Source organism: Hibiscus syriacus, unplaced genomic scaffold (assembly GCF_006381635.1).
Source record: "Hibiscus syriacus cultivar Baekdansim isolate YM2019G1 unplaced genomic scaffold, ASM638163v2 tig00111238_pilon, whole genome shotgun sequence".
Lineage (NCBI taxonomy): Eukaryota > Viridiplantae > Streptophyta > Magnoliopsida > Malvales > Malvaceae > Hibiscus > Hibiscus syriacus.
Window position 1 is genome coordinate 2672695 of NW_024063030.1, and position 17075 is coordinate 2689769.

At 34.4% G+C, this 17075-nt stretch overlaps 3 protein-coding genes and 1 pseudogene across 3 annotated transcripts; 1 reads left to right on the forward strand and 3 right to left on the reverse strand.

Annotated features, from left to right (window-relative positions):
* The first annotated feature begins 448 nt into the window (after positions 1-448).
* LOC120157058 (broad specificity amino-acid racemase RacX-like) lies at positions 449-2296 on the forward strand. The gene is given in 3 exon segments (XM_039168315.1): positions 449-1595; positions 1822-1846; positions 1849-2296. Coding segments are annotated over 3 exon segments (996 nt in total). The 5' UTR covers positions 449-887; the 3' UTR covers positions 2112-2296.
* An 888-nt stretch (positions 2297-3184) lies between these two features.
* LOC120156887 (uncharacterized RNA-binding protein C17H9.04c-like) lies at positions 3185-4331 on the reverse strand. The gene is made up of 4 exons (XM_039168155.1): positions 4269-4331; positions 3822-4151; positions 3574-3644; positions 3185-3462 (listed from the first exon to the last, which is right to left on the reverse strand). The coding sequence occupies exons 2-4, from the start codon at positions 4133-4135 to the stop codon at positions 3452-3454; spliced, it is 396 nt and encodes a 131-aa protein (XP_039024086.1). The 5' UTR covers positions 4136-4151; positions 4269-4331; the 3' UTR covers positions 3185-3451.
* A 3797-nt stretch (positions 4332-8128) lies between these two features.
* LOC120157001 (early nodulin-93-like) lies at positions 8129-8963 on the reverse strand. The gene is made up of 4 exons (XM_039168266.1): positions 8813-8963; positions 8600-8661; positions 8426-8501; positions 8129-8328 (listed from the first exon to the last, which is right to left on the reverse strand). The coding sequence occupies exons 1-4, from the start codon at positions 8889-8891 to the stop codon at positions 8228-8230; spliced, it is 318 nt and encodes a 105-aa protein (XP_039024197.1). The 5' UTR covers positions 8892-8963; the 3' UTR covers positions 8129-8227.
* Positions 8964-13902: 4939 nt separating this feature from the next.
* Positions 13903-15499, reverse strand: LOC120156951 (annotated as a pseudogene).
* Between the last annotated feature and the right edge of the window lie 1576 nt (positions 15500-17075).

The window sequence follows — 17075 nt, forward strand, 5'->3', positions numbered from 1 at the left end:
TATTACAAATATTTATATCTAAATTAAAATTTGAATAATTGTAGTCCATTTAATTCGATTCAACTCGGCTAATAAAAAATGGACCCTATAACGTATGGAATAGTGGAGATATATTGAAACAATGATCATATCTCTCACAGGTTGTCCAAGAAAGACAAAACACTTTGCTATGCGTCATTTTTTGATTGTTCATCGATCAAAATTAACCAAGCTGTCTTGTCATCTATGTTCATTCTAGAAATTTAATGTTTATATTATTATCATACATCAAATCCAATCACCATAAACCCCTTCAAATGGTGAAAAAGAAAAAATCCAGTCTAGTCAGAACTGTGGCATCATCACAAGCAACAATTACAGCAGTAATTTCTCCAAAGCACCCATAGTTGAGGTCTTTCCCTCTGACATCAGAGACTGACAATTTGCTGCCATCACTGTCACATTTTTTCAGGAAAAGGGTAAAAAATAATTTGGACCAAAGGTGATGGATGTCTGTCTTTACTTGGATTTGTTAAATCATACCTTGAATTATTAGTTCTATCTCTTATGCATTCAACGGTGGAAATTGATGCAATTGCAATAGGTAAGACGGTGACAAGTATGGAGATTCCTTTCAATATTTATATGATAATTCATTCATTGTCATACACTGATATAAAAAACCCTTGCAGAGCACAAGATCACTGGTCTCCATGTGCTCTCTGCCTTTTACCTTTTTACAAACATAATCAGTACTGATTGTTTGATTTCGGCCTCCTCCTCTTTGCTGTTAAAACGTGAACAAATTTCCCTTTTGAAAGGCATGAAGTATTCTAATATGTTTTTTGAGGTTTTGAAGAAGATTTGAGGTGTTTCATCTTCTAAAAGAGAGGTTTTAGTCATTAGGGATGTTTGATGGAGGCTTGACCATGTCTTTCCATAAAGTAATCTGCCCATCAGTTGTGGGTTATTTAAGTAAAATCAGAACTCATTGTAGAACAAGGCCAAATCCATCTTTCGCGGTGCAAATGTCTTCAACTCTTGTGCAAACCGATGAGAATGGAGATCATTATGAATCCAAAAAGATATCGAGTTCACCTTCAGCGCAACTAAAAAGTCAGCCCCAGAGTTCCCTGCTTAGCCAAGAGAATACTGTAGGTATAATTGGAGGGGTTTCTGTTTTGTCCACTCTTATTTTCCTTGAGAAACTTGTTTGGTGGAGCTCAAGAAATGGGGAAGAATGTGTTCCTTTTGTCGTCTGCAGCGATCCTGCCCTCGATGGAAGCGATCAACCGGTTCATTCGCCTTTAAGTGAAATTGCTGAAAATGAAGTGAACCATGAACATGTTATTGTCCACAGTCTGAAGCAGAAAAGAGTGTTTCTTGAGAAATCTGGAGCCCGCTGCATTGTGATGCCATGCCACATCTCAAATGCATGGTATGATGAAATATCTGAGTGCTGCACACTGCCGTTTTTCCATATTGGGGAATGTGTTGCCAGGGAGCTCAAGGAAGCAAAATTGAAGCCACTTGATGCTGGAAGTAATGTTCGGGTTGGGGTGCTTGCCGCTTGTGAAACAGGTGTTGTCGCATACGAAGAAAAATTACAGAATCAGGTATCCCAATACCCAACTCTTTCCCTTATGTTCAATTCTTTATACATTGTATGGTTATAGGAAGCTATATTTGAGTCCTTGAAACTTTGGGTCTTGAAATCTGCAATCAATGTCTTAGAGAAAGTGCTTAGTCTTGCTATTAGAGGAAACTCCATTGTTAGCAAAGTTTTTTCCAAGGGATGATGCCAGGGCTGATTTACTAGTTTTCTAATGCTTGAATTTGAAGGGGTTTGAGGTTGTTTTGCCAGACAGGCGACTGTGGAACACATTCTAATGCCAGTGATTGAGTCATTGAACCAACGGGACGTGGAAGGGGCTCGAAACCTGCTGAGAATCGCAATCCAGGTCCTTCTGATCAGGGCTGTGAATGTTGTCATCCTTGCTTCAGAGGACCTGCAGAATCTTTTACCTCGAGAAGACCCTCTCCTTAAGAAATGTATGGATCCGATGGATGCTTTAGCCAGGACAACTATAAAATGGGCTAAATCTGCAAAACAGATACATAAGAAAACTTGAACAATGCTTGGCATCACGTTGCCAACATGGTGTCAAAACTATTGCTGTCTTGTAGGGTATATTTGTCTATCTGATTGTGGTGCCAAATAAAGGAGTAATACCAGATGAATATATTAAAACAATTCAATATAAATCCATAACCCATCAAAATTCCAAATCCCAAGTGTTCTAATAATGTATGAAAGGCCATTGAAAACAATTAAATAAGAAGGAAAAGTATGTATTTGGTTCAAAAGAAACGCTTCTTCACTTTATAAGTATTGCCATCATGCATGGTTCTCTGAATATTCTGTTTGGTTTTGACTTAAAAAGTGAATTGTGATGTTTCATGGGTATCACGAAGCTGACAAAATCTCAGACAGTCTACGACAGTGTCGTCCTGAAAATATAATATCTAGTTATTAGGGGTTTTAACCCATCAAACAATCGGAAGATCTTTAACAGGAGGCAACAAAATACACATACATATATAATATATAGGACATTGTACGTTGTTGATTTATAGACTAAATATCACATTTCATATTGTTCGTAAGGTATTTTGTTGGTGGTAATCTATTAGATCTCACGGATTGTCACATATTGGAAATGAAGCGGATTACCTTCAACTCATGCTGATCAACTACACTGGTTAAGCTGCAGAGTTTGAAAATTTTTATGTTAATTACGTGAGAGCTGAGCAATGGAAAAAGAAAATGAATGGAAAAATGGGATTTGACTTGCTTTTTACTTCGCAATGGGCATTGCATCGATGCTTTTAAAGTAAGAGCATCTGGTTCTTATCTTCATTATTACACATGTCATGCATATATAGTTCCAAAATGTTCTAATGCTTAAAAGTATCATATATTATTGCGCTGAGAGAAAGCCTGCCTTTAGAGATGAACTGCTCACTGAGATTCCTTGAATCTTTATTTCTAAAGTTTAGCTATCTTAACTTCGAATTAGTTTTACTGCATTGGTTGAATGCAAAGGCTGGTGTTCCTTTGATTATGACTTGAATTTATCTCCCTTGGACCTCCTCCAAATGTAGCATTCAATAATGGATGTTTCCCCACATTCATACAAACCCAGAGCGAAAGAAGGATAGTATTTCCATTAAAATTTTGCAAAATAAAAATTGCAGGAAGAGATCTCAGAGCTTCATGTTCATAAACCCATAAACCTCTTCTGCTGATCAGTGCAGTTTACATATGGCTGTTCTTGGAAAACAAGGCCTTCACCTTTGGTTAACCTAAATATTATTTGACTCCATCCAAAAAAAAAAAAAAAACTGATGATAGAAGGATCAGAGGTGAAGGGAAACTAGTGTCATTGCTGACAATATTCTTCGTAAATTCCTAAACACCACCTGAAATGTAGAAGAGAGCAAAACAAAATGTCAGGAACTTGCAGTGAATAGCTTTTGAACGGATTATGCTATGATAAGATCAATGCTGAAATGGCTGCCAAATTTTCTTACCAAAATCCCTTGGTGTCTTGCATTTGAAGCATTCGATCCTGCTAGCATAATTGTGAACTCCACACCCATATCTGTCAAAACAAAATTGCAGTCATGTTCACTTGATAATTGTAATACAACATTTATAAATTGAAGCTTCATATTATCATTCCAGAGACAATGCAGCTTATTTGTGGAATTTTAAGCTCTTGATCAGAATAAAAACCAAGACACCATTTACTCAAATCAAAATATCAATGAAAACTCACCTGGTGCACATCCAGTCACCAGTTTTCCACCCAGGAGGGGCACTGCTTTCAGACCCCACCATACCATAACCACCATAGTCATTTTTCATGGTACCACATCGATAGCAGTTTATTCTGCTAGCATAGTTGTGAGCTCCACAGTTCATGGCAGCGCAATACCAGTCCCCGGCCAAAACATCGCTCCTGTTGTACAGGTAGGTCGATACATCAGGGCCTCCATACTTGGGATAAGCGCAGCGTTGGCATGCTTCTCTCTTTTTGAAATTCTGGTGTTGGCAAGCTGCACACATCCAATCTCCTCCAGTCCAGCTCATTTTGATCCCTGGTAAACTATATTACAAACCACAAAATCAGAATAAGTAAAATCAAACCCCATATTTTAGTCTAGTTTTTATATGATCATTATGCTAGTCAAGCTCAAACCAAGCTTGGATTGAAGAAGCTTACCTCCTTGGAAATAAAGTGCCCGGAGTGGGAGAAATTAGTAGATGAATAAGTAAGTTGTTAATGCGATTGGTGATTTAGGTGTTTGGGGTGGAAGGGATATATATATTTGTTGGGCTGGGGGGGGGGGGGGGTTGGTTTGAGGTGTCATAGATGCTGGTCTGTCATTTCTTTCTTCATGGGATTCTCAAAGCAGTCATTTTTGCTTTTTCTTTCATTTAGAGAGTGTTTAGATAAAACCTAGCTAACTTCTTCACAGTTCTAATATTTTCACTGAACTTGGGAAGATGGGTCAGCATGTCATGCATTAATTCATGCATACTTTTTTCAAAATTGAAATTCTAAACACGTGCATGCAGGCCTCCTCCTCTTTATGTGATTCCCTATCATTATTGCTGGAAATGAACGTGAAAATATATTCTCTTCCCATCCCTATTACCCATCAGCTAGGTATTATGAGGGGAAGCTGTTATTTGGATATGGTGGCTGCTGTTTACCATCTTTCTTTTTCCTACGCTAAATACATATGTGCAGCAAAGAAATTGCTGATGTGGGATGTACACGTGTATAGACACGTCAAGCTCCTTCCATGTCCAAAAGCTGGCGTGGATGGACACTTGCGGTGCCAAAATGGGGAGGCTCATCCAACTAGTCAGATATACCTTCCATGAGGAGGCTTATGCAGTGACGGTAGCAGTTGGGACAGTAAAAAAAAATAAAAGAAAGGGATAAGAAACATATGGGAAATTACATATACATAGATAATATATATTGCAATTGGAATTTATTCCTTATAATGCACATCCATTGCAAAATTCCTTTTTTCGCCTTTTAATTGCAATAATTCAAAAGCCATCTGAAGATTCATATCAACTGGAGCCGTTTGCTTTCAGCGGTCTTCTCAATTACTCCTTCAATGTATATTCCAAACCTGAGTTGTTATTGGCCTTCTTTCTGCACTTTAGGTCTTCACATCTGCACATACAAAACAGAATCCCATGATAGACAAAAGGTTAGACTATTCAATATAGGTTTAATATAAATCATATTCTATATTAAGAAAAGGAGTCAATTAAACATTAATTTGATTGATATTATAACATTAAAAAATAAAGATTCTAATTTTATGTTTTAAAATATATTTGACAAATTCAAAATTCAATAAATTTATGGTTAAAATTAGATGTGAAATAGCATAGTAATTAAATGAACAGTTGGTAAATTGATATGCTGAATAAATAAAAGCTTATATATCTCACGTTGTGGGAAACAAAAGCGAAGGTAGAAAATGGGGAATGTTATGGTCCTTATGGATGAATATTGTACGCGGCGGACCGACGCTGGTAGGCTACAAGTATTCATCGGATAAATATAAAAGTAAGCACTGCATGTCATTGTACTGCCACCTGAAAAATTCCACCTTTTTTAACACATGATGTGATGAGCTGTTTTCGACTAAAACTCCAAACAAAGGCGTTAAAAGCAGAGGGAAGTTTGGTTTTCATAATAAATACATTATTAAAAATGTTATGTTGTTTAATTCACGTATGAAATATGTATTTAATAGTTATAAAAATCAGTAATAGAATATACTGGATTAAAGACTTAAAGGTCTCTCTTGATTATGGTATGTGCTGTTTCTATAGCTTACATGGCAAACATATTGAACTCCAAATAAGCACAAGTGCTTGCTTGTTTGGCAATGATAAGGAAGAATTTAGAGGCAGATATCCGGTGGTAGAAAAATACCTTAGAACAGCAGGCATGGAGCCCAGCTTTATTCTGGGCTTGTCAAAGGTGGTCCATTTCCCTTCAATAATACTCCAGGGAATCCACATCCATTACCCGGGAAGAATGACCGTTGCTTTTCAATTTTGTATTTTCTCTTCCCCCACGTGAATTTTGAGTTTCAATCCCCTTACTTAACCATATGCTCTGTGTTCCACGAAGCGTATTACTTTAACTTGTATCCGTTTCAAGCCACCAAAGATTGATTTTTATCCCTGCAAAAAGTTTTCGCCCTCTTCCTTTTGGTGTCTTGATAATTACTAAAGTGACTCTCATCCCAGCATTATCCCCAATTATTGTACCAGATTAGCTTGTGATTGTTAATATCTGAAATGAAGTTGGGAATCTCCAACAGGGTTTTGATTGAGGTGTTAAACCGTTTACCGTTACCATCATAATTGGAGCATAAGCCCATTAGAAGACTATGAAGCACACTAAGTGCGGGTGGATGGATGTCGAGTTTCATAATTGTGTCTTGTGCTGTGTAATCTAATTAAATTAGTCTGATTCTTGCAAAGGAAACCCATCTTTATTTATATTACAGATACCGATGGATTACTTAGAAACGGGAACAAATAACTTGTTAGAATACAATCACTCTTCCTTGTACCACGTTCGTCATATAGCCAACTAAATGCTATGGATTACTTAGTCTGATTCCTTGTACCGATGGATAAAATGGGATATGGATTTGTTGAGACTTGAGATGCAAATGGGTGCCTCAGCTGTTGTGGTTGTGTGGGAGAGTTTGATGGTTTCTCTTGAATTCCAGCTTCAGCCACTTGGATTTCTGCTATTCTCAGTTCGGCTCTTGCACACTTCCCTATACTTTCTCAAAAAAAATTAATAAAATGAAACTTTATCATTATAATAAATTGAAGGGTAAACTATACAAATTGGTCACTAATATTTGAATATATTTTTATTTTCTCCATCAAAATTTTAAAATTAACAATTTTGTCATTGATATTATCAATTCATAACAAATCAGTCTCTCGGCGTTAACATGAGTGACAAAAATGTTAAATCGATGATTTTGCATCATTACCATAACTTTAACTCTCCAAAACTTTTGATCAGTGTTCTTCTTTTCTCTTCTTCTTCAAGCTATTAATATCATAATACAATTACCATGAAATGTTGTAGAGCTAATGGTGTAACAGTTGATAATCGGAAACCACCACCCTAACAGATGGAGCATCAACAGCTGATAGCTGCTAAAAGTCCACAATGTGGTGTTCAGAAGCAAGTGTGGCAAAGTGGCGAGATTTATACATTAGAGCAGTTTGAATCCAAGTCCAAGACATTAGCAAATAGTTTAATCGGAATCCAAGTATTATTTTGGAAGGCGGCTTGAGAGAAGTCTATATATGTAAAAATTTACAACTTTTTAAAATTTCTCATAATTTTTTTTTACTTTAAAAGTTCTTCATTTTTCATAGCTCCCGTTAAGATCTGAAATAAAGTTGGGGAATCTCTAATTTTGATTAAATCGTTACTACTACCGTCGAAATATCTCCCATCAACCTCGTTTGAACTCAAGGTCGTTTTACATACACCATTGTTTAATCCAATTAGAATATCAACCAGACCAAATGCAGCAATAAATGGTGCATGGATGCCAACTCTCTGGGATTTCTATGATCTGTCTTCTCTATCTCATTATTATTTTTTCATAAATATAGCTATGATCGGATCTTTTAAAACATCACTAGTTAAGTTTAATCGTGGATAAAATACCCGAAATCCAAGATGAGAACTGGATTTGGAATCTAAAAATATACTAGAAACCACATAAAGCTGATCATTTAGACCAATTTAAGCTTAAGCTTAAAACCTTGTGCTGTGGAAGTCTAATACCTACTCCTTTACAGTCATTGAATACAAAATCCAAAGGTCTCGCTGACACTCATAATTACATTTTCTCCATATTTACGCGATAGATAGAAGTGAATTTTCTTAGTGCACTTTGATTCTTGTAAAGGAAAAGCATCTTTATTCGTATTACAGATACGATTAATTACAAAGCAACTGGAACAAATAACTTGTTAGAATACAAATTCAACTGATCACCTCACCCCTTCTTTCCAATCCTACTTCTTTTTTAGCCAACTGAATGGTAATAAACTAATAATTACGGCTTACATTAGATGTATTTAAAATTTAAACCAAACTCAAATTCGTGCCTCCATGTTAGGTGCATGGTTGAAGGAATTCTTCCGTGCCGTAGCCAAAACAGTCTTGTCCGCAACTATAAAATAAGCAGCTCCTGCCGCTGCAATAACAATCGATGCTCTTATTAACAAAAGGAAAACGTTACTATAAAAAGATGTCGATCGAGATACTGTGAAAAGGATGATGATGATGAAAACCTGTGGAGATTATAAGAGCTTGTGCGGTGGGATTGAGATTGGCTCTTGCCCAAGGCAGCGTCCTTGCAATAGCAAGCTGCATTTGCATGTCAAGCGCAAGGGATCCAAATGTTACATTTAGTCATCCCCAAGTAAGTATAAACTATGAGATTGTCCGGTCCTTGGTATACTTACAGTTGGAATTGCAGTAGCAATGGTTGCAACGATGGCTGCCTTTGCTCCAGCAACCACGCCCTCTGATGGTGCAAAACAAGAAACGGATCATCATTGAGGTTACTTTTAAAGGAGCTAAGGCATGTTATCTCATGATGCAGTTATCAAATAGTATAATAGCCAACTGAAAAGGGGAAACAAATTGAAGAAAGTTGAAAGGAAAGGGAAAATTACCATGAGAGTAGCGTTTGGCCATGGCCAGCTTTTGGTCAAGGGAGGCCAAGGTAGCAGATTGAGCAACATTTTTAGCCATTGTGAAAGGAGAACAAATTTGAGAGGAAATTCAGAAAGGTGTATGATTGTGTGAAGCTTTGTTGAAGAGATTGTGAGACCAGGATGGGTATTTATAAGGCAGACTTTGGATAAAATGGGATGGATATGGGACTGTGCCTCAGCTCTGTTGAAGAGAGTTTGATGGTTTCGTCTGAATTCCAGCAACACAGACACTTGGATTTCTCCTAATGTCGGTTCGCCTCTGTTGCTCCTGCACTGTTGCCAAATTTTAATTTATTTAGGTCCGGTTATTCAATCTTTATGTCGATTAATTGTTATTACTATATCATATAAAAGTGCCTAAATCAATTATCAAACAACTTTAATAAAAAAACTATATTATATATTTTAATATAAACAATTACTTTAATAAGATATATACCACTAATTAATGATTGAAAAAATTTAAGCAAATATTATCTTGTAATCATCTTAAATTATTAAAAAAAAACTTTAATATATAAATAAAACAAATAAAATGAATCGAGCTATAACAAATATATATAATATTTAATTTAAATTAATCAAAGTCATAATATTTTTAAATCTTAAAGGATAAAAAATCTTAATATATAAATTAATCATAGAGGGAACATTTAACGATTTATGTACAAAAATTACGCGTATTAATTATCAATTCTTGATTACAACTTAATTTGTTTAGAGAAATTGTTTTATAGATCATTCTCACCATGCTACCAATGGTCCCAAAATTAAAAATATCTACATTGATTTTTTTCATATCATTTATACACAATAATTTTACTTTTTTCAAATCAAATTTCTTTACTATTACATATTAAAATCAAATTTAAATTTAAAAAGTATTTTTAGGGTCTTCAATAAGATATAAAGAAAATTATCCACGTTCTTTCAAATTCTTTATCTTGCTCAAAAGTCTCTTCTTTACTCTCAAAATTATTAAGTTTCCATAGCTCTTCAACTTTTCGAAATCTCAAGTTAAATTATGCTTTGGCCAATTATCATTCCTTGATATATTAAGAAAAATGTGTTTTTGTTTCTCTAAACCTCGAGTCGTTGGTTGTAGAATTGTTACAGGTACAAGTTAAGACGTTCAAACAAAATTAAATTTGGAAGGTTAAATGGCATACAACACCTGTAAAAGAAAAAAATATTTGTTTTAATCTTTATTTCTAACAATCTCATCTCACTTTAAAACCTAAACTCCCTTCTTTCTACAACACAAGATAATGATAACTTGATTTCTTTATGTTTTTTTTTATTGAGTTACAGACAGTAAGAATGGATCAAGGGTTTTAGGGAAATGTTTAAAATTTCGATACGTATTTTTGGAAAAGAAAAGAGAATTAAGAAGGTTTCAAAAACGGTTCTTAAATTTAAGTTTTTTTTTATATCTATAATGGAAGAAACTGATTTAAAAATAAAATTATTGTGTGTAAATGACATGAGAAAAATATTAATATAAATATTTTTAACTAGTTGAAATCGGTAATGACGTGATGAAAATGATTCGTGTTTTTCATCTTTTTATAAGAAAAAATATAACCTAAGAATATTAATTTAATGCTACAATATAATAACCGACTTATAACACATGCGTCAGACTTTCCTTACTCTTAGTTAAAATTTATTTAACTTTAACTAAGATATGAAAAGGGATTGTTGTTATTTTTGAAGACTCATGTTCGAACATCATGGATGTTAGGGGTGCGAACATTCAATGTCGAGAGGTTAGGAGTTATATTTAAATAGATATTGTCTTTTACTTATCCCAAATCAATTAATTATATATATATATATATATATATATTATGAAAAAGGCACCTTGGTCATTAGGAGTTAGGTAAGTTGATATGGAATTACTAGAAACGGTGGGCATTGGAAATTAGTGATTCGCGCACATTATCAACCGGTGGTTGGTTCTCCCACTTTTATCTGTAAAAACTTCGGTTCTTACGCACGTTATACGCACAAACCTATAAAAACTCTCTCTTTTTGCTCCTAATGGTGATCGCCAAGCCACTGGTTTAGTTAAGCCAAAGCTTTCACAAATCACAAAACCATGGGTAACCTAACCAAACCTTGCAGGTGATTTTCAGTATTACTATTACAGTCGTAATATTTTTATATTAATAATTCGTTTTTTAATTAAAATATTTATGTGCCGTAATTTTTTAAAGGATTATATTATATTTATACCATATAATAATATTATTCTTAGGTGTCATGTGTAGGAGTGTGTAACATATTTCAATCCAATCCATTGATCTTATCTTAAAATTTAGATATTCGATCAACTTTTTAAATTTTTAATGAAATATCCGAAAAAAATCGATAATTAAATCAAATACGGATCAGTGAAATTTTAATTTCAACTTGTCCGAAAATATGAAGAAGAAAATCGTGCCTTTAAATAAGTCTTCAAGTCTAACAATTCCAGCCCTCAGCGCCTCTGTCCCAATCAACCCGATTTTTTCAAAACTTTTAAATTATTTAACCTTTTAAATTATTTATTTTTCAAACCTTTAAATAAGATATTAATTATAGTTTTAAAATTATTCAAGTATGTTTTAATAAATATATAGTAGATATATAAAATATATTGTATAGAGTTATAAAATTTTAATTTTCATTAAATTAAAGTTTATATTCAAATATCCGAATATATTATCCGAAAATTTAAATACCTAAAAGAATGAATATCCTATTTTTTTCAGATTGGCTATGAACCATAATTTTAGTGATTTAAATTTTCGAATCGGATAATAAACGATATCCGAAAACGCACACCTATAATCATGTGTTCAACTGTAGTTGTCTCTTGAAATATTCAAAGAGAGACTGACATTTTGGGTTAATGGATGAACTTTTAAAATTTTAAAAGAAAATAAACTTATAAAAGTTTAAGAGATAAAATTAGATTATTTATAAAAATATAAAAAAATCTAAAACATATTATATTCTTTTAAGAGAAAGACTGTTGTCTCTTAATTGATCCCTAATAACTGTACCACGTGTCTCAGAAAATTAACGGGATTGCCGCTCTCACTGACAGACACATGAATATTTAATACTCCGCAAAATGTTAAAAGCATGGTAAGCGAGACATAAAACGCTGCATGGTTTTGTTCGCGGTTTTAGGCTTGAGTGGGTGACCTCTGCCTGCAAAGGAAGAAAATAGCATCTCATTTTGTTGTTTTCCAAGCACACTGAGAGGATATAGATCTACATACTTCTTTAATTAGTTCATCACATGTAGGTGGAACAAATGAATGTACCTTATGAATTAACTCAACAAGCAGTATAATATAACAAAATTAGACCTTTCATAAATAATATAAGGCAGTATCTATATTAGTAGAACAGGGATAGTATGGTAAACTTTTCCTTGTCCATATAACATCCATGCAGAGTGGATGCATGGATGAAGTCCCAAAGCAATAACCCACCCCTCAAAGCCTAATAATTTTGTTCAAGCCCATTCTCATATTTCGTTTGGAGTACTCGTGAATTTATTGTAAATCACCAGCGCGGCCTTTATTATATTCATGACTTGTTTGCTTTATTACTAATTACTATGATCATGCAACTCAGCAAAGGAAGTCGCGCACCAAGAAAAAGAACAAGTTTGAAAATGGAGGGCTTTTCTTTCAAGTCTGAAGAAGAAGAGTTTTATTGACTTTGTGAAAAAGATGCTGCTTATTGAGCATTTTACAATTCTTAATAAGGAAGATTAATATTGTCAGGAACCAAAAAGGAGCACTTAAGCAATAATACTTTTCGTAAAGCAAATTGTGCACATCACTTGAAGAAAGGAACGGATGAGATATTCTGTATATAGAAAGATTTGTTTTGGTATTACTTAATTGACGATCTCCATAACTTCTGCCCACCTCTGTGGTGCTGACCATTTTCCTCTTGTATCGCTTCTTTTTCTATTTTGGTGTCAGTCTAGTTTCCAGAAGGGTGAAACTGTGAAAGGTGAGAAATATAGAATACTAGAATAGAGATAACGCTGTCACTTTATCCATGCAACCAACGCACGACCAAGTGGGGTTGAAGTTGAAGTTGAAGTTGAGAAACCTCGCGTGCTTCTGCAAGTTGACGACCCACCGGTCCCCAGTCCCAATATTCCATATCAAATTGTCTTGACCTCTGCCTCTGCCTCTGCCTCTCTCTCTTCAAACTTGAATCTACCTTGTAATTAACCTGTTAACCAAAACATTTATATATATTCCTCTCCAAAGTTGTGACCCATTTCATTAAATTTTGACTTATCCTTAATCAACCCACCTGCAATGAATAATATGCAGCAGAACAGTGAAGAATCAAGTTGTTCCAGCACCTCGAAACTACAACAGAATATGCATTCTCGGATAAGCTTGTAGAAGGTTATCCTATGTTGTACCTCGAAATTTACAAATGGGACATAAAATTAAGGGGATGAAGCATGAATCGCAACTAAATCTTTTATTATATATTAAAAAGGAGTCAAATTATTACACTTCTCGATGTTGTTAAAGTTCGATTCGTATATGAACAAGTTTAAATTAATCCATGATCCTAATTCTTTTATATCTTCTTTATTATTCAACCACGGTTTAATAATTATGAAAGTGAAGTGAAAGTTTTTATTTACTTTTGCTTGGGGGCAGAAAAACATGATTGTTAATTTGTCTTTTTTAATTATATATTCTTTTTACATTTGATCCGTGAAAGGACGTGTGAATGCGTCACATAATTGTGAATGAAAAGCTACAAAGTAAAGCCCTTAGTTTTAATTTCTTTTCTTTTTATAATAATTTTTACCATCATTGACAAGAGTCATAATTGTCACCACATGAAGTCCATAGATTTCTCATGGAATCACATTGGGACAATTTATGGGATCCATTCCTTTTACACGTCAGAATACATAAAAATAAATTAAATGTTAATTAATTCACACCATACAAATTAGAAGGAAAAGCAATCCCTTTTGGGGCTATTTTAATTTACATTTTTTTGAGTTAGAAGTAGTCAAATGATGAGGGATTTGATATGGGGCATCTCTTTCTTCTTTGCTTAGCTTTGGAATGTGACTCCTACTGCTCCTAAGTTTGTATATATCACTGGGGACTTCAGGTGGCCTTACTGATCTAATAAGAGCCCAATTTACCCCTTTGAAGAACTCATGCCTTTTGATTTCAGCAGACCCCTTCAAGCTCCTGGATCTCTTCTTCGGATTCTTCACCAGTAGCTTGCTGATGAGATCTTGAACTTTTACCATCTCTTCAAACTCTTTGCCACTTTTAACACTGATTCTTGGGAACGTTAGAGGCTGTTTAAGGATGTTAATCAATGTTTTGTCGTTGTTTTCGCCTTTGAAAGGAGTTCTAGCGTACAACATTTCGTACAAAAACACCCCAAGCGTCCACCAGTCCACTGCACTCCCGTGGCCTTGCCCTGAGATTACTTCTGGGGCTAAGTATTCGTGGGTTCCGACGAACGACTTGGACTTGGCATTGATTGGTTCGGCCACCAGTTCCGGACCAACTCCATGGCCGCAACCATCAGCTTGTTCTGTGATTGTTGTGACTCTAGAACCTTTCGTTTTCCTGTGGGAAGATGAGAAACAAGACATCACTGGTTGCATGGGGGTAACGCATGAAGGAGTCAAGCAGTAGTTGTCGAGATTTTGAGTGTCTTCCGAATTTTTGCCGTAACAGCTTTGGAACGACGTCGCATTTAAAGGAAAGATCGAAATCTGAAAGCATAATGTGCCCGTCTTCTCTAACCAAAACATTCTCTGGTTTCAGGTCCCTGTAAACAATGCCATCATGTGCAGATACTCTAGTGCTAAAGTATCTCAGCAGCGTAAAACCTGCGTTTATCACAATAGTTTATAATTAAACCTTAAGTCAATGAACCGTTACTTGAATAAAAATAGTATGTAATCAATACTTAATAATAAGATAAAACTTACTTAGCAGACGAAATGCAGAAACGCTTTCCCGGTTGGCGTTGCTTGCAACGTACAAGTCCCCGCCAGGGCAATACTCCATTACCAAGCAAGAGTAATGAGAAGCCTCGAACTCTGCATACAAAGTTGGCACAAACGGATGATCGAGCATACCCAGAATCTCTTTCTCCATATCGGCCCTCTGCAACTTCTTCCTAATAGCAAGAGCTTCTCTATCCACCACTTTCATGGCGTAAAAATACTGAGGCAACCCAACCATAGGGTTTCTTATCTGGCAAAGATAAACATTCCCTATGTCGCCGCTTCCCAGTCTACGAAGGAGCCGAAAATGATCGAGCCCAACTTTACCTTTGGCTCTCGTGAGTCTCTTCATGGCTTCCCATGCCGCATGGTTCGCCTTGTGCGGCTTATGGGAGCTGTAGAGAGAAGTTTCGACGGAACAAAGTGAAACCGAACTCTGGCGGCTTCCGAAGCTTAGGGTGCTCATCCAGCTGCGGCTGGAATCGGGTACGGTTATCGATGAGGAGCTGCTGCCGTAGTCGGATTCATCTCTGGTTATGGCCGCTGCCATTGCTGGTGTTGGAGTATGTAACAGTGAAGACAGTACTTTGGTATGTGAAGACAGTACTTTGGTATGTGAGAAGTCTATAATGTTTTGAGAGGGTTATCTCTTTTCTCTCTTTCGCTGCTTTCCCAGGCTTTTTATATACGGAATACGTTGCCATGAAATTTGTAATGCCTGATCGAAGAAGGTTACAAAGCCCTGCTTTTTCCTCTAATTGAGGCTTGCAACTCTGATTATTAATTCAATAAAGTGGATTTATTTTTTTAATTAATCAATGATATTCGATCTATTAACCGATTAATCCAATTCAAGTACTACAGAGGTGAGGGCAATCCTCCCAACCCAATTTGCTCCATTCGTAAATGTCAGGATTCAAATATCTGACCTTGTTTAAGGGATCTAGTATTTTATCATACTACACCAACTGATTCTTGGTAAAGTGACTTTATTTTTATGTGCTCATCTAAACGACTCTATTTTTACCATTTATTACAATTGTGCTATTCTTACATCCCCCATAAATTTAGACATTCGAATTCATTACATTCCTTTTCCATAAAGTTAGATATAATATAAATATTTTATAAAAAATATATATATTTAATATAAATATCAGAACACAAACATTTGGTTCAATTCCAAACTATGTGCACTTCCTAATTGCAATATTTTTTTTATTATATGTATAAAAAAATTAACACTTGAATGGAAAAGATTAAAATTTCCTTTATTATTATTGATAATTAATATGTTTATAAAGTGTGTTTCTATTTTTATAAAAAAAAATTAAATAAAAAAATTAATAATTATAATATAAGAATTGAACTTATAACAAATAAATTTATATATAATTTTTTCACTTTATCTATAATCTTTTATTAAAATATTTTTATACATAATTCTAAAAAAAATTATTTACCTTTGAAAACATTTATAATGAACCAAATAAATAAAAGGAGCTTTTTTTATAAAAAAATTAGTTTGATGAGCATGAGCATGCTAACTGACACAACCACTAGTCTTTGTTTTTACCAAAAGTTATTGGACAACCACAGTTCTTGTAAACCGAAATCTCATGTACAAATAATGGGTTTCTTCGTTAGACTATTTATTTTGTTAAAAACAGCCTTCAGAAATAATTTCTTTTTAAAAAAATTATTTAAATAATTTATGATTACCGCTTTATAAATTAATTTAAGGGTAAAGTATATAAATAGTTCTCAAAATTTTAGGGTATTTGCATTTTGATCATTAACTTTTAAAATTTTCAATATAATCACTAAATTTTTAGTTCATTTTCAATAAGGTCCCTCTTGTACCTCTGTTAGTTTTATGTGGTGTGGCACCATTAACCCTCTTCTCTCATTAGCCCTTCTTCTTCTTCTTCATTTATCTCTAAACTAAAACCTCAAAAGAAAAGAAAAAAATCATTTTATGTGAATTTCTCACTTGCAAATAGAAACTACCTCTTTCCATATAGTAATGTCCCGCAGAACAACCAACTTTGTCTGCATAAAACACAAAGTTCATGAAAAAAAATTGATACCAAAGAAATTAACAAAAAGTAAAATAAAAACTAGTTATTCTGCGTGGCATTGTCATATTGAAAAAGGTGGTTTTATTTGTAGGTGAAAAATTCACATAAAAAGAACATT